General features: G+C 56.5%; 2 protein-coding genes across 5 annotated transcripts in view; both read left to right on the top strand.

The window, feature by feature from the left end:
* The window catches only part of LOC108530423 (trinucleotide repeat-containing gene 18 protein-like), a 28,627-nt gene extending 26,386 nt beyond the window's left edge, over window positions 1-2,241 (top strand). The window contains exon 2 of the mRNA XM_017873366.1: window positions 1,559-2,241. Coding sequence (XP_017728855.1) covers window positions 1,559-2,070 — 512 coding nt within the window. The 3' untranslated portion in view covers window positions 2,071-2,241. The remainder of the gene's footprint in view (window positions 1-1,558) is intronic.
* A 5,608-nt stretch (window positions 2,242-7,849) lies between these two features.
* The window catches only part of TNRC18 (trinucleotide repeat containing 18), a 75,452-nt gene continuing 62,415 nt past the window's right edge, over window positions 7,850-20,886 (top strand). For 3 of the 4 annotated variants that reach the window (XM_017873360.1, XM_017873362.1, XM_017873363.1), the window contains exons 1-2: window positions 8,021-9,299; window positions 20,534-20,636. In XM_017873360.1, coding sequence (XP_017728849.1) covers window positions 8,714-9,299; window positions 20,534-20,636 — 689 coding nt within the window. In that variant the 5' untranslated portion in view covers window positions 8,021-8,713. Of the gene's footprint in view, window positions 9,300-20,533; window positions 20,637-20,886 lie in introns of all 4 variants that reach the window. The other variant, XM_017873361.1, reaches the window with a different exon arrangement.

The following is a 20,886-nucleotide window of genomic DNA, read 5'->3' as shown; positions in this document are numbered from 1 at the left end:
TCACTTTTTTTGTTGTTGTTTTGTTTTGTTTTTGTTTTTTGAGACGGAGTCTCACTCCGTCGCCCAGGCTGGAGTGCAATGGCATGATCTCAGCTGACTAACCTCCGCCTCCTGGGTTCAAGTGATTCTCCCGCCTCGGCCTCCTGAGTAGCTGAAATTACAGGTGACCGCCACCACACCCAGCTAATTTTTTTTTTTTTTTTTGAGATGGAGTCTCATTCTGTCACCCAGGCTGGAGTGCAGTGGCGCGATCTCGGCTCACTGCAACCTCCGCCTCCTGGGTACAAGGGATTCTTCTGCCTCAGCCTCCCAAGTAGTTGGGACTACAGGTGCCCGCCACCACGCCCAGCTAATGTTTTTGTATGTCTTTTTAGTAGGGACAGGGTTTCACCGTGTTGGCGAGGCTGGTCTCTAACTCGTGACCTCGTGATTTGCCCGCCTTAGCCTCCCAGAGTGTCGGGATTACGGGCGTGAGCCACCGCACCCGGCCTCATTATGTTGTTACTGTGATTAAACATATGCTTCCTTCCTTGTCATTCCCAAAGGGAGGCATTTTTATCCCCATTTTGTTGATACGCAAACTGAGACCTGGTAAGGGAAGCGCCTTGTCCCAGGGCCTGCATGCTTCTCTCTGACCTGGGACCCAGAGGCCTGCCAGGGTCTTCCCTTAGAAGGGGTGGCGTTTGGGGTTTGTGGGACAGTGCCCTGGGTGGTGGCAGCTGGGAGGCACCCTGTCTGATGTGGGCCTGCCCATGTGGGGCATGGCAGGGCTGGCTGTGGCTTCCACCCAGGCCCCAGCTGATTTCCGTCATCTTTCTGAGCAGCAGTCAGCCCCGTGGCCCCTATTGGCAGTGACCCCAGGTGTGTGGGGCCTGCTGTCTGGAGGGGTTGCCCTTGACGGGGCTCCCCTAGTGGCCCCCATGCCTGCCACTCCATTCATTCACAGATTCATTCCCTAAGCCACTGTGGCTCCGTGGTGCCAAGTCCCTGCTTTCTGGCTGTGTGACCTGGCACTTCCCATCTCCGAGCCTCACTTTCTTTGTCTGTTAAATGGGCACACGGGGCTGGCTAGGGGTGCCGTGGGAGGTCATTCTCCGGCTGGAGGGTGGGTGTCCTCTTGGCCTGCAGAGCTCAGCATATGAACCACCTGCCTGTGAGTCCCCCACCACCTTCCCCTGTGGCCTCTGGAAGTCCCATTGCCCCACCAACTTCAAGATTCCCCCTGCAGATGGGGAGAACGGTGCCACGCCGGATCTGGGCTGGTTGGGTGGCAGGGGTGGAAGGCCCTCCTCCGAGGGTGCGGGGTGCCGAGGGCTGAGGGTCTGCTGTTGGGGGCTTCCTGCCGTCTTGTGCTTTCTCAAGCCCTGGGTCTGGTTGGGTTGACCCACGCCCATCCTGCGGCCCAGGGGTGGGGCCGGAGCAGGGGAACCCTCTTTGGTCAGTTGGCCAGCATCAGCTCCACACAGTTGGGGAGAGGCGGGGGTCTCTGGATGGTGGGCTGGGGTGGCGGCGCTGGCCTGGCTGGCTACCTGACGGTCCTCCCAACTTCTTTCTGCAGGCGAGGCCTTCTTGGGCAGTTTTGTGGCCAGCGGGATGGGGCCCTCGGCCTCATCCCATGGGAGCCCGGTGCCACTGCCCTCTGACCTCTCCTTCCGCTCCCCAACCCCTAGCAACCTGCCCATGGTGCAGCTGTGGGCCGCCCATGCCCATGAAGGTAAGGAGCATGCTGGGGTCGGGGCTGAGGGCTGCTGGGCTGACGTCCCAGCCACTCTGGCCACTTCATGTGCCCCTCTATTGTCATCACTGAGCTGGGGCTGGTGGGCCCCAGGTCACCTGGCCTCCTGTCATTTCTCAAATGCTCAGGGCTTCCTGTTGTCACAGTCACAGGGCCTTTGTATGAGCTGTTCCCTCTCCTTCCAGCCTGACATCCCATGCCACAGACCACCTTCCATTCCTCCTCCAGCTCAGCTCAGAGACCCCCTCTTCCCCACCCCCTTCCATCACTCGCTTGTGATGACAGATTATCTGATCCTTCATGAACCCCCACTTTCCCACCGGAGTGAGCCCTGAGTGCAGGGCCTGGTTTGATCTATTCAGCACTGTATCCCTGGTGCATGGTAGGCTCATTAATAATTATAGGAGCAAGTCGGGCGTGGTGGCTCACAGCTGTAATCCCAGCACTTTGGGAGGTTGAGGTGGGAAGATCACTTGAGGGCAGGTGTTTGAGACCAGCCTGGGCAACATAGCGAGACCCCATCTCTACAAAAAAAATTTCCCGGAGCCTGGGGACCTGGGGCTGTTGGGGCCTCTTCTTTTGCATTTCTGCAGCCATGCCCCTCAATGTAGGGGCTTTGCAGGCCTGGCTTCCCCCCAGCCATGAGCAGATTCTGGATTTCTCTAGAGCCTCACTTTCATTCTCTGCCTGCAAAGGAATGGGCCTGGGGACGTCTGAGCTCCTCCTCTCCTCCTTTGACAGGTTCTGGATGTTGGGCGCTAGGTACCTCCTTCCTCCTTACTCCTCCCTCCTCCCAGGTGTCCTGTAGGTGCTCGTGGTTCCTTGAAGGTTGCAGCCCTGGAGCTCCTGCTGCAGGCTTAGGGCTCTTCTGGCCCTCCCTAGCCACTGTCCCTCCCCTTCCTTCGGTGGGGTCAGGTCCGACCGAGTACTTACCGTCATCCCGAATCCTGTGGCTACTGTGTTCAGCCCAGGAGGAGACAGGTTCAGCCAGAGGCGTCCCCAGCCACAGGACCCTATCCAGTCCTTCCAGTACTTTGCCCGTTGTACAGATGAGGTCAGCGAGTCTGCTCCTCCTGGACACTCTAGGGAAGGCATCTGAATCCAGGCACGAGGGTGTCTGGCCTGCAGAGAGGGGGCCTTCTAGGCTGGGGTCCCACCTGAGCCTCCTACTTTAACCAGCCAAGGCAGGTGCCTGGATGAGAAGAGCCTGCCTCTCGGGCCTATCTGCCAGCAGCTCTTTTTTTTTTTTTTTTTTTTTTTTGTGAGACGGAGTCTGGCTCTGTCGCCCAGGCTGGAGTGCAGTGGCCGGCTCTCAGCTCACTGCAAGCTCCGCCTCCCAGGTTCACGCCATTCTCCTGCCTCAGCCTCCCAAGTAGCTGGGACTACAGGCGCCCGCCTCGTCGCCCGGCTAGTTTTTTGTATTCTTTAGTAGAGACGGGGTTTCACCGTATTAGCCAGGATGGTCTTGATCTCCTGACCTTGTGATCCGCCCGTCTCGGCCTCCCAAAGTGCTGGGATTACAGGCTTGAGCCACCCCGCCCGGCCGCCAGCAGCTCTTTACCTCTCTCTCCCTGAGACTTCCTTTTCTCTTTGGCCAACAAATCCTAGTAATGACCACAAACACAGGGTGCTTACCACAGCCTAGTGCACACTCAGCTCACTTCAGCCTCAGAGCCAGCCCTGCCTGGGGGAGGGACTGTTAGGCCCTTATTTTTACAGACAGGGTCTTACTCTGTCGCCCAGGCTGGAGTGCAGTGGTGCAATCTCGGCTCACTAAAACCTCCGCCTCCCAGGCTCAAGCCATTCTCCCACCTCAGCCTCCTGAGTAGCTGGAACTACAGGTGCACACCATCACACCAAGTTAACTACTGTATTTTGTTTTGGTGGAGTCAGGGTTTCACCATGTGTCCTAGGCTGGTCTTGAACTGCTAGGCTGAAGCGATCCTCCCACCTTGATCTCCCAAAGTGCTGGGATTATAGGCATGAGCCACTGTGCCTGGCCTATTAAACCCATTAGGTCCATTTTACAGACGGGAGAGCAGAGACCTGGTGCTTGTGCTGGTTTTTTTTGTTGTTTGTTTTTTATTGGTTGTATTTTTAAAATTTTTTTAATTTTTTGAGATGGAGTCTCGCTCTGTCACCCAGGCTGGAGTACAGTGGCACGATCTCAGCTCATTGCAACCTCTCCCTCTCGGGCTCAAGCGATTTTCCTGCCTCAACCTCCTGAGTAGCTGGGATTACAGGCGTGCACCACCACCACGCCTGGCTAATTTTTGTATTTTTAGTAGAGACGGGGATTCGCCATGTTGGTCGGGCTGGTCTCGAACTCTTGACCTTGTGATCCATCCACCTTGGTCTCCCAAAGTGCTGGGATTACAGGCGTGAGCCACCACACCAGCGAGGAGTGCTGTTTTTTTTTCGTTTTTTTTTTTTTTTTTTTTTTGAGACGGAGTCTTGCTCTGTCGCCCAGGCTGGAGTGCAGTGGCCGGATCTCAGCTCACTGCAAGCTCCGCCTCCCGGGTTTATGCCATTCTCCTTCCTCAGCCTCCCGAGTAGCTGGGACTACAGGCGCCCGCCACCTTGCCTGGCTAGTTTTTTGTATTCTTTAGTAGAGACGGGGTTTCACCGTGTTAGCCAGGATGGTCTCGATCTCCTGACCTAGTGATCGCTCGTCTCGGCCTCCCAAAGTGCTGGGATTACAGGCTTGAGCCACCGAGCCCAGCCGGGGAGTGCTGTTTGAATGATTGGATGAGAGAACAGGTATCAGGTAGCCCTTTTGTTTGTGGGCGTTGTCAATGGCATGATTGACAAGGCAGTGCTGGAGAGAAGACATCGGCCCAGTGGGCCAGGGACAGGTCCTGCATCCCTGGCCTCAGCAGGGCAACAAGGTATGGGGTACCTGAGTCCCTGAGAGATCTCTAATAGGCCTGGGATCCCATAGGACTGGGCTCAGGCGGAGAATCAGGACCCTTACCCTACACCCTAGCACCTGCCTGCCTCTTGGGGCTGCCATTCTGTGTGTCCTTTTAAAAAAAAAAAAAACTGGCCGGCCGCAGTGGCTCAAGCCTGTAATCCCAGCACTTTGGGAGGCCGAGACGGGCAGATCACGAGGTCAGGAGATCGAGACCATCCTGGCTAACACGGTGAAACCCCGTCTCTACTAAAAATACAAAAAACTAGTCGGGTAAGGTGGTGGGGGCCTGTAGTCCCAGCTACTCAGGAGGCTGAGGCAGGAGAATGGTGTAAACCCGGGAGGCGGAGCTTGCAGTGAGCTGAGATCTGGCCACTGCACTCCAGCCTGGGAGACAGAGCGAGAGTCCTGTCTCAAAAAAAAAAAAAAATTTAAATTTTTTTTTTTTTTAAACTAGAGATGGGGTCTCCGCTAATATTTTACCAGAGCTGGTCTAAACTCCTGGGCTAAAGCAGCTCCCTACTCAGACTTCCCGTGAGCACCTGGGATTAAAGGTGTGACGCCACACCTCCGCCCGTCGGCTCTGTGTGCTCTTTTAGGTGACTTCTTTCTCCCATGGCCTACCCTTTCTTCTTTGTCCTGCAATGGCGGACATTTCCTGTTTTATTTTATTTTTTAAAATATTCTGAGCTGGATGTGGTTGGCTCACACCTGTAATCTCAGCACTTTGGGAGGCTGAGGTGGGTGGATCACTTGAGGCCAGGAGTTCGAGACCAGCCGACCAACATGTGAAACCCCCGTCTCTACTTAAAAATACAAAACGATTAACCACCCGCCGTGTGTAGCAAGGCGCCTGTAATCCTTCCTCGGGAGGCTGGGCACGCGCACGCGACCCTCTTGAACTCAGGGAGGCGGGAGATTGCAGTGAACCGATGATCCTGCCACTGCACTCCAGGTTGGGTCACAGAGCTAAGACTCTCCAAAAAAAAAAACAAACAAAATTCCTGAATAGTTGAAGTCAGCAGGTCCTGTTGCTGGGCATTGCTGGTGGGGGACTTTCGGGGAATGGCGGGGAGGATCTTTGGTGGGAGGAATTCCTTCCTGCAGCTCCTGCCTGGAGACCAGCAGCCTGAAGATGCTGGGCGCCTCCCGCTGAGGTTCACAGAGAAGGCAAGTGCCCAGCTTGGGGTCACACAGCAGAGAAAGGGCCCATGTAGGCTGAGGTTAAGACGTCCTGGCTGCAGGTTCGATGGGCCCTCGGTCCAAAGTCACGCAGCTCTGTGTATCTTGGAAGTGCCACTTCTTTTTGAATTTTCCTCCATCTTTAACGTAGGACATTAAGTCTCTTCCTCGTCGGCTCATGTCTGAGGTTTAAATGAGGGTGACACGGTGGCAAGCTCTGTGGTTATGTTTGGTAGACTGTTATCCGGGCCCCTGCACTAGTTGGATCCATTCTGATCCTCTTCCTGTGGGCGACTGGAGACCCCATCCTGCATGAGGGCTGGCCTGGACCTGGAGAGAGACCCAGGGTTGGGGAGCAGGGGAATGCCCTTGAGGACTTGCTGTTAAACTCGAATAGTGCCCTGCACCAGCGGTCGCCTGCCAAAATGTTTATTTCCAGGGAGCTGGAAGGAAGCTCCCTGGTGGGAGCAAATTGGCCCGGCCCAGCTTTTTCTCTTTTCTCTGTTACAGGCATTCTCCCACCTGCCCAGCGGGCTGTACCATCCTACCTCCACCTGAGCCACCTGGAGCCCCCAGCAGTGGGAGGCCCCCTCCTCAGCCAGCTGGGTCAGCCCAGCATTTTCGATACCCAGAACGGTCCAGGGGCCAGGAGGAGGTAGACTTGTGGAGTCCGGGGTGGGGGGTGGCACAGGGCTTCTGACAGGCTTCTGGCGGCCTTTGGCCAGCATCCAGCGTAGCCCCTAGCTCTGTCCCCAGGATGGCTGCTTTTTTTTTTTTCGCGAGACAGCGGTCTCACTGTGTTGCCAGGCTGGAGTGCAGTGGTGTGATCATAGCTCGCTGGCAGCCTCAAACTCCGCCCAAATGAATGCTTCCTGACTCAGCCCCCCAAGTAGCCTGGGACTGCAGATGTATACGCCACACACCCGAGCTGACTTTTTAACTTTTTGTAGAGGTGGAGTCTTGCTGGTGTTGCCCAGGATGGTTTCAAACTCCTGGCCTCAAGCAATCTTCCCTACCTCGCCTTCCCAAATGCTGGGATTACAGATTGAGCCTACAGATTGCTCTTTTGAGACCTGCAGTCCTAAGACCCCACAGAACTCCTTGGGCCCACCCACAGCCTGGTGCTTCTGGTCACACTCTCCTCTTAGGGGCCCCTGCTAGGCCTTCTGGGAAGCTCTGAAAACAACCCCGCTGGTCTCCTCCTTTTACAGATGAGGAAACTGAGGCATGGGAAGTGAAGAATTTAAACTTGGTTCTAGTATATTTCCGAAGCCTGCACTCTCTAGAGCTGGATACCATAATCTTGCCCTGGGGAGATGCCTTGCCTTGGCTGGTGAAACCTCGGGGCTCCCTATACAAAACAGTTTAATTTCCAAGAAAAACACTGGGCCGAATGGGCTCACGCCTGTAATCCCAGCACTTTAGAGGCTGAGACAGGTGGGCTCAAACCTGAGGTCAAGGGTTCAAGACCAGCCTGATTGATGAACATGGTGAAACCCCGCCTGTATTAAAAATACAGCAATTAGCCGTGCCTGGTGGGGGTGCGCCTGTAATCCCAGCCACTCGGGAGGCTGAGGCAGTGAAGAATCGCTTGAATCCAGGAGGCAGTAGCAAGATTGCCGCCATTGCACTGCCAGCCTGGGCGACAAGAACAGAACTGTCTCAAAAAAACCAAAAAACAAAAAAAACAACCACTGGGGAAGGCATGGGTTGGCCCAGCTCCCTCCTTAGGGTCCCTCTCCGCCCAGGCAGGGTGGGAGGGTGGCGCTCGCTCACTGCCTGCTGTTTCCCTTCTCTGCAGACGGCTTCTTACCTGCCCCACCGCGGGGCCTCCCGGCCGCCCTGCTTCGACGCCCCTCGGCCCGGACCTGGCGGCGGCCACTCCCTCGGGCCACCCCCTGCGAAAGGCTCGTCGTCGCGGGAACGGTCCGCCAAGGAGCGGGCGGCGCCCGCCGGCGGGGAGCAGCCTCTGCTGTCGCAAGAAAGACCCGCGCGCGCCGGGGCGAGGAGGCTCCGGGCCAGCGGCGTGTGGACCTGACCAGGGAGGCGCGTGCGGAGGCCGCCAGGACCCGGGGGCCCCCGCGCCTGGCTGAGCGCCTGGTCGCCCCTTCTGACTGAGTCCAAGACCAAGAAACGCGGCAGCTGCAGCCGTCGGTACTAACCATGTGCGGAACGGCGGCGCCGGAACGCGGGGCTGCCCCCGCGCTGGTGGCCGAAGCGGGGCGCGGGGGTGCAAGGAGGCCCGCCGGCAGGACAAGGGCGCGCGGCTGCTGCGGCGCACCGGAGACCCTGCTGCCCGGGCCGCGCCCCTGCTCACCACTGCCCACCGCCGCCTGCGCCCCCCCAAGGGGCCTCCCGCACCCCCCGCGGCTACTCCCACCGGTGTCTACACCGTCTTCCGCGAGCAGGGCCGTGAGCACCGCGTGGTGGCGCCCACCTTCGTGCCTTCCGTGGAGGTCTTCGACGAGCGCCCCGGGCCCATACAGATCGCATCCCAGGCGCGTGATGCCCGGGCCCGCGAGCGTGAGGCTGGTAGACCGGGGGTCCTGCAGGCGCCCCCCGGCTCCCCGCGGCCTCTGGACCGGCCCGAGGGCCTGCGTGAGAAGAACTCGGTCATCCGCTCGCTCAAGCGGCCGTCCCCTGCGGATGCCCCCACGGTGCGGGCTGCACGCGCCTCCCCGGACCCCCGCGCCTACCTGCCTGCCAAGGAGCTGCTCAAGCCCGAGGCGGACCCGAGGCCCTGCGAGCGTGCGTCCCGCGGCCCAGCCGGTCCTGCAGCCCAACAGGCAGCCAAGCTCTTCGGCCTGGAGCCCGGGCGCCCCCCGCCCACTGGCCCTGAGCACAAATGGAAACCCTTCGAGCTGGGCAACTTCGCCACCACGCAGATGGCCGTGCTGGCTGCGCAGCACCACCACAGCCGCGCCGAAGAGGAGGCCGCCGTGGTCGCTGCCTCGTCCTCGAAGAAGGCCTACCTGGACCCTGGGGCTGTGCTGCCCCGCTCAGCGGCCACCTGCGGCCGGCCCATCGCCGACATGCACTCTGCAGCCCACGGGCCTGGGGAGGCTTCTGCCATGCAGAGCCTTATAAAGTACAGTGGCAGTTTCGCCCGGGAGGCTGTGGCCGTGCGCCCTGGTGGCTGTGGCAAGAAGAGCCCTTTTGGAGGTTTGGGCACCATGAAACCCGAGCCTGCGCCCACCTCTGCTGGTGCCCCCCGAGCCCAGGCCCGACTCCCACACTCCGGAGGCCCTGTAGCGGGTGGCAGCCGGCAGCTGAAGCGAGACCCGGAGAGGCCCGAGAGCGCAAAGGCTTTTGGGCGCGAGGGCTCCGGTGCCCAGGGTGAGGCAGAAGTGCGACACCCGCCCGTGGGCATTGCAGTGGCTGTGGCCCGGCAGAAGGACAGTGGTGGCAGTGGCCGGCTGGGGCCTGGGCTGGCAGACCAGGACCGATCTCTGTCGCTGAGTAATGTCAAAGGTAGGTCCTGGGTCTCTACCCCAGCCCCTTCCTTTCCTTGTTCTGTGCCACCCCGACGTTCCATTTCTCCCTGTCTCCCTTTCCACCTTCCCTGGCACACCCTCACATCTCCCTGCCTTCCAGGCAGCATTTGTCCTTTCTGTCACTTGTGGGCTGTGGCCGCTCTTAGACGTTTATTGGTTTTTCCATTGTGCACATAGAAAAATGTGTAAAATGCAGAAAAGAGAACAAAGGAAAAGGGCCATTATATTTTCCCAATACCCTGAGTCCTTCTGTGTCTTCTCCTGAATTCATTTTACCGTGCAATATGCTTCTACCTGCAGAGTCCCTGGTGCATGTAGGATCTTGGGCCTCTGTGCCCTCTCCCGTATGTTACCGTGTGGGCCCTTTCCCTTCGTTATTGCTAAGTCTTTATAAGTACAATTTTTTTTTAAAGGCCTTAAATGTTCTGTTGAGAGCATGTACTGTGGTTCAGTTCTCCATTTCCTTGGGCATTTTGTTTGTTCCTTCTCCGATGTTTTGTGTTCGGAACGTTGCTTTCAGTCTGTGTGCATTGCACCTTCATGATATTTTTAGTCATTTCCTGAGAATAGATGGTCTTGGGAATAGACAAACATCAAACCTTCAATTTTAAGTCATCAAGGCTCCTAACTGTGCCTTACCGATTCCAGTGGCCTCAGTACCTAGCCATCCTGGGCTCTGGCACGTAGTAGGTGTTTGATGGATGAGTGAATGAGTGTTTGAGGAATAGACAGAAACGGGGGTTCCAACATCCTCACAGTCTTGATACTTCATACTTGAGTGACTTTTTAGATAGAGAGTTTACGTGCCTGTAAGCGGTTTATGAGTCCATGTTATATTTTGGATTCTTCAGAATTGTTTTATTTATTTATTTATTTTTGAAACAGAGTTTCGCTCTTGTTGCCTAGGCCGGAATCCAGTGGCAGGATCTCAGCTCACGGCAACCTCCGCCTCCCAAGTTCAAGTGATTCTCCTGGCTCAGCCTCCAGAATAGCTGGGATTACAGGCGTGCGCCACCATGCTCGGCTCATTTTGTATTTTTAGTAGAGACGGTTTCTCCAAGTTGGTCAGGCTGGTCTCAAACTCCTGACCTCAGGTGACCCGCCTATCTCGGCCTTCCAAAGTGCTGGGATTACAGGCATGAGCCACTGCGCCTGGCCTGTTTTATTTTATTTTTTAGTTTATAAATCATTATTTTGTTTTAGAGATAGGGTCTTGCTCTGTCACACAGGCTGGAGTGCAGTGTGCGATCATAGCTTAGTGTAGCCTTGACCTCCTGGGTTCAAGTGATCCTCCCACCTCAGCCTCCCAAGTATCGGACCGCAAGTATGTGCCACCACACCTGACTAATTTTTTCTTTTTCTTTTTTTTTTTTTGGAGACAGAGTCTTGCACTGTTGCCCAGACTGGAGTACCGTGGTGCCATCTTGGCTCACTGCAATCTCCACCTCCTGGGTTCAAGCAATTCTGCCTCAATCTCCCCAGTAGCTGGGATTACAAGCATGCATCACAACACCTGGCTAATTTTTGTATTTTTTTTTTTTTTTTTTTTTTGAGACTGAGTCTCTCTCTGTCGCCCAGGCTGGAGTGCAGTGGCCGGATCTCAGCTCACTGGCAAGCCTGCCTCCCAGGTTTACGCCATTCTCCTGCCTCAGCTCCTGAGTAGCTGGGGACAAATACAGCGCCCACCACCCTCGCCCGGCTAGTTTTTGTATTTTTTTAGTAGAGACGGGGTTTCACCGTGTTCACCAGGATGATCTCATGATCTCGATCTCCTGACCTCGTGATCCGCCCGTCTCGGCCTCCCAAAGTGCTGGGATTACAGGCTTGAGCCACCGCGCCCGGCTAATTTTTGTATTTTTAGTAGAGATGGGGTTTTGCCATGTTGGCCAGGCTGGTCTCAAACTCCTGATCTCAGGTGATCCGCCTGCCTTGGCCTCCCAAAGTGCTGGGATTACAGGCGCGAGCCACTGGGCCCAGCCAATTTTTTCATTTTTTTGTAGAGTCGGGGGTCCTCTTGTGTTGCCCTGGCTGGTCTTGAACTCCTGGCCTCAAGTGTTCCTGCTCTGGCCTCCCAAATTACTGGGCTTACAGGGGTGGCCACTGTGCCTGGCCACAACTCGGGTTTTTTTTTTTTTTTTTTAACTGTTGCTGCCAGGCAGGCCTGGGTGACAGAATGAAACCCTATCTCAGGAAAAAATAAAATTAAAATTAAAAGAACAAGAAGGTTGATAATTTCAGTAGGGGAGGATGGTGCATTTCTGTAAGTTTTGAGTGTTTCTGCAGAGCTTGGCTGACGGTCCAATTTCCTGTGTCCCTTGTCTAGTTTGCTGTTGGGATTCCTCCTGGGATTTGGGGGGAGTTCACATCTGAGGTGTGTTTGTTGGAACTCCTGACTTGGTCTGTCCAGAAGGTGGCCCGCTATTGAGCCAAGACCCCCACCTGAGGCCGTGCTTAGCCTGTGTGGTGTGGGGTTGCAGGCTGGAGTAAGGGCCAGGGAAGCGACGTCCGGCTGCTTCTAGCTTGTGGGACTTCTTGACAGTCAGCCTCTGCCCCTAGCCCCCAGCTCACGTCCCATGCTCACTTGCTGGGAGCTCACACCTGTCCCAGGGTCTGGGTCCTTGTTTGTGGCACCCACAGGACTGTCTTCCCTTCATGTCCCAGACTCTACTACTGCAGGCTGCATAGGCACCATGGTGCCCATCTTCTGGGGCTCCATCCTTCCCCAGCCTGGCCTTCCGGGCCTACCTGGGCTTGGACCTTGGTCCATGGCAAGTGGCATGGCTGGGTCCTGTCACCACCACCTCCTACTTCCACTGTCTCAACCTTGTTTTCCCAGACAGCCTAGGAGGGCACAGGCCACCCTCGTCACACCAGCCCTGCCTCCCCAGTGTTCGTGTACACCATGGCTGCAGAGGACCCTGTAGATGCCCCTCTGTGTTCGCCTCCCAGAGTCCACCCTGACCCGCTACTCTGAGGATGGGAGTCTGGGCCTCTCTGGCTGAATCTCCTACTTGTGTTACTTTTTTTTCTTTTTTGAGACGGACTCTTGCTCTGTTACCCAGGCTGGAGTGCAGTGGTATGATCTCGGCTCACTGCAACCTCTGCCTCCCGGGTTCAAGCGGTTCTTCTGCCTCAGCCTCCCGAGTAGCTGGGACTACAGGCACGCGCCACCACGCTCGGCTAATTTTTGTATTTTTTAGTAGAGACAGGGTTTCACCATGTTGGCCAGGCTGGTCTCAAACTCCTGACCTCAAGTGATCTGCCCGCCTCGGCCTCCCAAAGTGCTGGGATTACAGGCATGAGCCACCGCATCCAGCTGTTTTATTTTTTTGAAACAGAGTTTTGCTCTGTTGCCCAGGCTGGAGTGCAGTGGCACGATCTTGGCTCACTGCAACCTCTGCCTCCCGGGTGCAAGTGATTCTCCTGCCTCAGCCTCATGAGTAGCTGGGGTCACAGGCACCGCCACCATGCCCAGCTAATTTTGTATTTTTTAAGTAGAGATGGGGTTTCACCATGTTGGTTAGGCTGGTCTCGAACTCCTAACCTCAGGGGATCTGCCCGCCTTGGCCTTCCAAAGTGCTGGGATTACAGGTGTGAGCCACCGCGCCCGGCCAGCTGTGTCACTTTCCCACCACCTTGACGCCTGCCCCAGCCGGTCCTGGGTGTGTGATGCTGGACCTCCTGCCTGCAGCGCCCTTCCCACTTCCTGCACGGCCACGTCTCCCCATCCTCTGTGCCTTCACCTCCCCGTCGAGCCACCTTGGATGGGGCCTGTCTCTGGCTGAGCTCTAGATGCTCCTGCCTTCTGGGGACGGCCCTGGAGTCTTTGGATTTTGAGCTGGGAGTTGGGGCTCTGTCAGGCTTGTCTTGGAATTCTCTTCATCCAGCAGGACTGGCTCAGTGAGCGATGCTCAGTGAGTGTTTGTTGACTGACTGAATGAGCCCACGGTCCTGTGCAGAGCTCCTGGGAGCCAGGGAAGCCCCCGCTACACTCTGACCCTGGGGCTTTGCACGAGAATCGGCCTTATTCTGGGACAGAAGGAGGGAGGGGCCAATAGCCCTTGGATTGGAGGTGGCCAGCTTGGTGACAGAAAAGTCTCCTGCTCAGAGGTTTGGGGCTGGGGTCCCCTGGGAGGCAGGAGATCTCTTTGAGCCTTTCTCTGGAAGGATCCTTCTGTCGCATGGGGTAGCACCTTTGTTGGGGGCTCACGGTCAGTGGAATCCATCTGGGATCCCAGAGTACCTGTCTGTGTCCAAGAGGCCGTGAGTGTGTGTGTGTGTGGAGGGGAGGGGGACAATGTGAATGTGAGAGAGGGAGGGAGGGTGTGCCAGAAGTTTGGGATGAGGTGTTTGGGGATTTATCTGAAGCTGCCCTTCTCTGTTGGTGCTGATGTTTGACAAGTAGGTGACTGGTTGGGGGCCGGGCATGGTGGCTCACGCCTGTAATCCCAGCACTTCGGAAGGCCAAAGGAGGAGGATCACTTGAGCTTAGGAGTTTAAGGCCAGCCTGGGCAACCTAGCAAGACCTTGTCTCTACAAAAAATAAAAATAGTCTGGGTGTGGTGGCTCACACGTGTAATCGTAGCACTTTGGGAGACTGAGGCGGGTGGATCACCCGAGGTCAGGAGTTTGAGATCAGCCTGGCTAATGTGGTAAAACCCCATCTCTACTAACTAAAAATACAAAATTAGCCGAGCATGGTGGCACATACCTGTAATCCCAGCTATTTGAGAGGCTGAGGCAGGAGAATCGCTTGAACTCAGGAGGAGGAAGTTGCAGTGAGCTGAGATCGTGCCATTGCACTCCAGCCTGGGCAACAGAGCGAAAGTCTATCTCAAAAAATGAAAGAAAAAAAAAAAAATCATCTGGGTATGCTGGTGTGTCTGTAGTCCCAGCTACTCAGGAGGCTGGAGTGGGAGGATAGTTTGAGCCTGGGAGGTCAAGGCTGCACTGTACTATGCTTGTACCACTGCACTCCAGTCTGGGCAACAGAGTGATAACCCGTCTCTAAAAGAACAAAAAAAGTATGTGGCTGGATTCTTTCTGTCCTTAAAAAAATCCCATAAGAAGTGGTCATTTCTCTCTGGGCAGCCCAGTCTGAATGCTGAGCAACTTTGAAAGGAGGGAGGAGAGAGACGCACTGGGGTGCCTGTGCCTGGGCAGTTCTCCCAGCTGAGGACAGTCAGGTTGTCACCCTGGTCTCCTGGGGTCTCGCCCCAGTCTCTTGCTTTTTGGGGCGAGCCCTCTGCCTCTGTCAATGGTTTTAAGTCCAGGCTCTGCGCTTTGTAACTACGTAACCTTGAACAAGAGCCTTGAGCCCTCTCGGCTCTGGGGGCAGCTCATCTGTTTGATGCCGGGTAGGCTGACGGGCACATAGTAGGCCTCTCTCTCATCTGTTCATATTCAGGCATTAGGGTCTTAGAATGCGCCTGCCTGTGCAGGGGAGCGCTGGCTCCTCCTGTCCTCACATAGGATCTAGGTCTGGCCTTAGGCTGTCTTGGACCTTGAGATGGATGAAGGACAGGCATTACCTACATTTGTGAGCCCCACACAGTCAGAGCCCCCACGCACGCCCGAGAACCCGAGACCCCTAAGAGTCATCCTTGCCAGATGCAGCGACTCAATGCCTGTAATTTCAGCTCTTTGGGAGGCCAAGGTGGGTAGATCGCTTGAGCTCAGGAGTTGGAGACTAGCCTGGGCAACATAGTGAAACCCCAGCTCTACAAAAAAAAAAAAGCCGGGCACAGTGGCTCATGCCTGTAATCCCAGAACTTTGGGAGGCTGAGGCGGGTGGATCACAAGGTCAGGAGTTCAAGACCAGCCTGGCCAAGATGGTGAAACGCCATCTCTACTAAAAATACCAAAAAAATTAGCTGGGCGTGGTGGCGGGCGCCTGTAATCCCAGCTACTCGGGTGGCTGAGGCAGAGAATCACTTGAACCTGGGAGGTGGAGGTTGCAGTGAGCTGAGATCACGCCACTGCACTCCAGCCTGAGTGACAGAGTGAGACTCCATCTCAAATAATAATAATAAAATAAAATAAAAATAAACGATCCGAGCATAGTGGCGTGGCACCAGTAGTCCCAGCTACTGGGAGGCTGAGGTAGGGGAGAGTCACTTGAACCCAGCAGGTCGAGGCTGCAGTGAGATCGCACCACTGCGCTCCAACCTGGGTGACAGAGTAAGATCCTGTCCCCCAACCGCCCCCTAGAAAAGAAAGCAGTCATTGCCATTGAGCCAGCAGCCTGTATGAACAGACAGCTCCATGAGGCCTCCTGTGAGGACGTGGACCTATGCAGAGGAGGGACTGTTACTCTCCCTGTTCACAGATGGGGAGACTGAGGCCTGCAGGGATGAGGCAAGGCTGAGTGGGGAACCCTGAGCTGAGCTTTGTCTCTCCCACCTCTTCACTGGCCCATCACCTCTAGGGTGGGACCAGGTCTGGGAGGGAGGGGCTGTGGGGATGTCCCCACCTCCAGCATCACAGGGTGGCTGGGGGTGCAGAGCCAGGTGTATGCCATGGTGTTGGTGACAAGCCTGCTGGGGCCTCTATCCCGTCACCGCCCCCCTACCATCCACTTCCCTGGACCCCGGGAGAGCAACCCTATCTGGAGCTGTTCAGAGAGGGGCCAGGAAGGGGTTGCCATGGGAACGGGGCCTCTGCATGAGCCTTGGGCTCCTAATGGCTGCAGTGTGGGGCGTGTGACCTGTGAGGGGGTTCGTTAGCGCTGCAGACTGCGCTGCAGACTGGGGGGCTTTTGCTGCAGGACACTCTCACCCCACCATGGGCCCTGGGGTGGGGCTGGGCCTCCGGGCGGCCTGCAGATAGGGGACAGCAGTGACGTGGCTAGACAGGGCCCTGTGGCACTCCCTACATGGGGCTGTGTATGTTGGCGGTCAGCAGGGCCGACTTGGACGCTGATCCCAGCCATGATGCGTCCATGTTAGTCTTGTGACCTGGGCATGTTTCTTTATCTCCCTGTGCCTCAGCTTCCTCATCTGGAAGAGAGGGGTGAGGGCTAGGATCTGCCTCCTGGGTTGATGGTGATTGAGTTCATGTGTGCAAAGTGGCCTGGTGCCCTGCTGGGCACAGGGACAGCCTTTGTTTATTTATCCACTTTCTCTTATTTTTTATTTTTATTTTATTTTATATTTTTGTTTTTATTTTATTTTATTTATTTGATGGAGTATGGCTCTGTCGCCCAGGCTGGAGTGCGGTGGTGTGATCTCGGTTCGCTGCAACCTCCGCCTCCCAGGTTCAAGCGATTCTCCTGCCTCAGCCTTCTGAATAGCTGGGATTACAGGCACCTGCCACCATGCCCAGCTAATTTTTGTATTTTTAGTAGAGATAGGGTTTCACCGTGTTAGCCACGCTGGTCTTGAACTTCTGACCTTGGGTGATCCGCCCACCTTGGCCTCTCAAAGTGCTGGGATTCCAGGCGTGAGCCACTGTGCCCAACCTGAGTTTACTTCTTTTTCTTTCAGTCTTTCCTTCTTTCCTTCTTTCTATTCTTTCTTTCTCTCTTTTTTTCTTTTTTTAGAGACAGGGTCTCACTCCGTCGCCCAGGTTGGAGTTCAGTGGTGCTGTCATGGCTCACTGCAGCCTTTAGAACACAGATAGTGTTCAATAAGCAGAATAGCTGTGTGGAATCTAGAGCGTGATGGAGCAGAGGTGGTCGGGGGGGCTTCCTGGAGGAGGTGGCATTGAAGCTGAGCTCTGATGGTGGGGGTCCAGGTGGTGGGAATGGTGTGTGTGTGTGGCCCAGAGGTGGGGAAGGGACGAGTGTGATATGTGCAGAGAGGGTGGGGCACCCTTGAGAGGCCAGCCAGGTCCCCACTTGGCCCCGTGGGGTGACAGATGGGACCAGGATTAGAGCAGATGGGGGGGCACAGAGTGAGGAGGGTAGAGCAGGAGCCTGGCAGGGGTAGGGGACAGAGGGCTCACTATATCTCTTCAGAGGCCAGCCACATTTGCAGGGAGCAGCCTGAGGCTATGGCCCTTGAGGCCCTGAGGGTGGCAGGTGCTCTGAGAGGGGGCTGGCAAGTAGACTGGCTTCGGTGGCAGGTGGCGCCTGGGATGGAAGCCCCTGAGACCATTCGCAGTGACAGCCGGGACAGTTGGGGGCACAGAGGACTTGGGGCTGAGCCCAGGCTGCACGCTCAGTGCCCGCCTCTTCTGGGGGCACTGGGAGAGCCCTGTGCTCAAAGCTTGTCCCAGACTCCAGGAGGAGCCGGGGGCGTGAGGGTGGCCCCTTCAGGTGGCTGAGCCTCTGGGATTCTATAAGCTGGGACGGCTGTCTCCCCTGGGAGAGGGAAGCTTGAGCTCATGACCCGATTTCTCAGCACAGCTGTGGGACTCTGGGGTGGCCCTCCATTGTCCCAGTCCTGCCCGAGACCTGTCACTGCCCTTCTCAGCCTCAGTTTCCCCGTGAGGTCCCCAGGCAGGGCCCCTTTCAGTCCTGACTAAGGGGTGCCTTGTGAGCTCAGGTTCTGCTTTGATACAGGAGCTACACTGATGTTGGAGGTCCGGGTGGCCCTGGAGGCCCATGTCCAGCCGCCTCATCGACATGCCCCTCCCGGTGCCAGGCTGCTCAGCTGTCCCTCCACACACTCGGTCCTGCAGGCTTCTGGGCTGGCATGACTGTGCCCCTCTCTGGGTTCCTCTCTTCTGCTTCTGGGACTGGAGGATACCCACCTTCTTCCTGGCTAATTTTTTATGTTTTTGTAGAGATGGGGACTCACTGTGTTCCCCAGGTTGGTCTCAAACTCCAGTGATCCTCTTACCTGGGCCTCCCAAAGTGCTGGGATTACAGGTGTGAGCCATTCTGCTGGGCCTGGGGCACTGCTCATTAGGAGCTCGCGGTATTTGGGGGTGTGAGAAGGGAGAGATGAGAGGAGAAGCTTGATTCCAAGGTTCCTCACCCATTAGGGTCATGGCTGTGGGGCCGCTGTAGACCCCAGCTAGGGCAGCTGGGTGGGGACCTTGTCTCCAGCAGAAGGATAGTGTCTCTGTAATGGGGGCTGAGCCCCTGACACTGCTGCTGGCAGTGCTGGACTGGGCCCTTGCGGGTGGCTGATGGCCAGTATCTGCCCACAGTAGCCCTGGGTAGGAGGACCTAGCTCCCAGCCCACCCCTCTTCCTGGCAGCCCTGGGAAGGCTGGCCCTGAGGGGAGTATCAACCATGCCTCAGCCTGTGCGAGTGGCACCCGGGAGCCGACGGGCAGGTTTCCGAGCTGTACACCTGGTGGCCTCTGCCATGGTGCTCAGCTTCCTCCCGTGCCCTCACCTGTCGGTGGTCCCATCTCTGGCTCATGGTGTTAAACACTCAAAGAGGGGCCAGGGCAGGGTGGCAGGGACGAGGAGGGACCGAGAGGGACAGATGGGGCTCCTGCCACTCCACCCCTCCCCGTCCCCTCTCCTCTGGTGACCATCCATGTGCCAGGCCTGGGACTCAGGGGCTGGCCATGGGGAGGGACAGGGATGGGTGAGCCTGGTGGCATCTCCCACTCTGGGGGCCAAGGCCACCCCCTCCACCCAAGTGGATAATGTTCTTTGGGTTTACTTTTCTGTCTTGATTGTTTTTTTCTTTAGAGTCTGGGTCTCCCTCTGTCACCCAGGCTGGAGTGAAGTGGTACAATCATGATAGGGAATTGCTGCAGCCTCGACTTCCCAGGCACAAGCGATCCTCCCACCTCAGCCTCCTGAGTAGCTGGGACTACTGGTACATGCCACCATGCCCGTCTAAATTTTTATATGGGTTTTTTTTTTTTTTTTTTGAGACAGAGTCTAGCTCTGTCGCCCAGGCTGGAGTGCAGTGGCGCGATCTCGGCTCACTGCAAGCTCCGCCTCCCGGGTTTACGCCATTCTCCTGCCTCAGCCTCCCGAGTAGCTGGGACTACAGGCGCCCGCCTCGTCGCCCGGCTAGTTTTTTGTATTTTTTAGTAGAGACGGGGTTTCACCGTGTAGACCAGGATGGTCTCGATCTCCTGACCTCGTGATCCACCCGTCTCGGCCTCCCAAAGTGCTGGGATTACAGGCTTGAGCCACCGTGCCCGGCCGGGTTTTTTTTTTTTTTGAGACGGAGTCTCGTTTTGTCTGTCGTCTAGACTAGAGTGCACTGGTGCAGTCTTGGCTCACTGCAACCTCTGCCTCCTGGGTTCAAATGATTCTCCTGCCTCAGCCTCCCGAGTAGCTGGGATCGCAGGGTGCACACCACCACGTCCAGCTAATTTTTGTATTTTTTTAAGTAGAGATGGGATTTCGCCAGGTTGGCTAGGCTGGTCTCGAACTCCTGACCTCAGGTGATCCGCACCCCCTTTGGCCTCCCAAAGTGCTGGGATTACAGGCGTGAGCCAACTGGCGCGGCTAGCCATGTGTATTTAAACTGTCTTGGGACACACAGGCCTGCATGGTTGGGACCACAGCCTGGCTTAATGTGACCCAGTTCTGGCTAGTTTTTGGGTTGTGGTTTTTTTTTTCCATTTGGACTCTGCCCTATCCTCACCAAACCCCAGCTCAGAATCTGCTTTCCCTTCATTAAAACAGCATTAGTGGCTGGGCGCAGTGCCTGTAATCCCAGCACTTCGGGAGGCCGAGGTGGGTGGATCATGAGGTCAGGAGATGGAGACCATCCTGGCTAACACGGTGAAACCCCGTCTCTACTAAAAATACAAAAAAAAATAGCCGGGCGTGGTGACGGGCGCCTGTAGTCCCAGCTACTTGGGAGGCTGAGACAGGAGAATGGCGTGAACCGGGAGGCGGAGCTTGCAGTGAGCCAAGATCGCGCCACTTTACTCCAGCCTGTGCAACAGAGCAAGATTCCCTCTCAAGTAAAAAAAAGTAAAATAGCATTAGCAAGTGCACCTAGTCTCACATTTCATTGTTATGTGACAGGTTTTATGACATTTTCTTATAATATCCATGGCTATTGGTCTAATTATTGCCACGGTTGCCTGTCTAGGGGACATAGGCCTTTTGGATGGGGGATGACAGAGGGGATGGATGATTCCTGGCCCTGAGAAACCCCGATTGGGGTTTGGGGGAGCTTGATGTGTCATAAGGAAAGGTGTCGGGGTGAAGGCACTGCACAGATGGCTGTGCAGGACCGTTGGGGCTTTGGGGGGCCCAGGGAGGGGTGAGGGCAGTGGGACCAGTGGGTCTGGGGTGCGCTGGGTGCTGGCTGGGGGCTCACTTCCGCCTGTCCCCCTGTAGGACACGGCCGAGCAGATGAGGACTGTGTGGACGACCGGGCCAGACACCGGGAGGAACGGCTGCTCGGGGCGCGGCTGGACCGGGATCAGGAGAAGCTGCTCAGGTGAGGGCGTTGGGGGAGAGTGAGGGTCTGGGGGGTGTCTGGGAGCCCCTGGGGGTGAGGGGCAGCTGGATGACCCCAGGTGAGCTTCGCCCCTTGACCATGGATGCTGTGGTACTGAGAGCGGGAGCTGCCCTGGTCCTCAGCACTGGGCCAGCCCTGCCCAGGCCAGGTGACCCCACGACCCCTTCCAGTGAGTGTGGAAGGCCCTGGGAGGCCTTTCAGTTCCGAGCAGTGGTTGTCCTGACTCATG

The sequence above is a fragment of the Rhinopithecus bieti genome, unplaced genomic scaffold (assembly GCF_001698545.2).
Source record: "Rhinopithecus bieti isolate Rb0 unplaced genomic scaffold, ASM169854v2 scaffold_8135, whole genome shotgun sequence".
NCBI lineage: Eukaryota > Metazoa > Chordata > Mammalia > Primates > Cercopithecidae > Rhinopithecus > Rhinopithecus bieti.
Note: the sequence above shows the minus strand (reverse complement) of the source record. Positions and strands in the feature narration are given on the sequence as shown.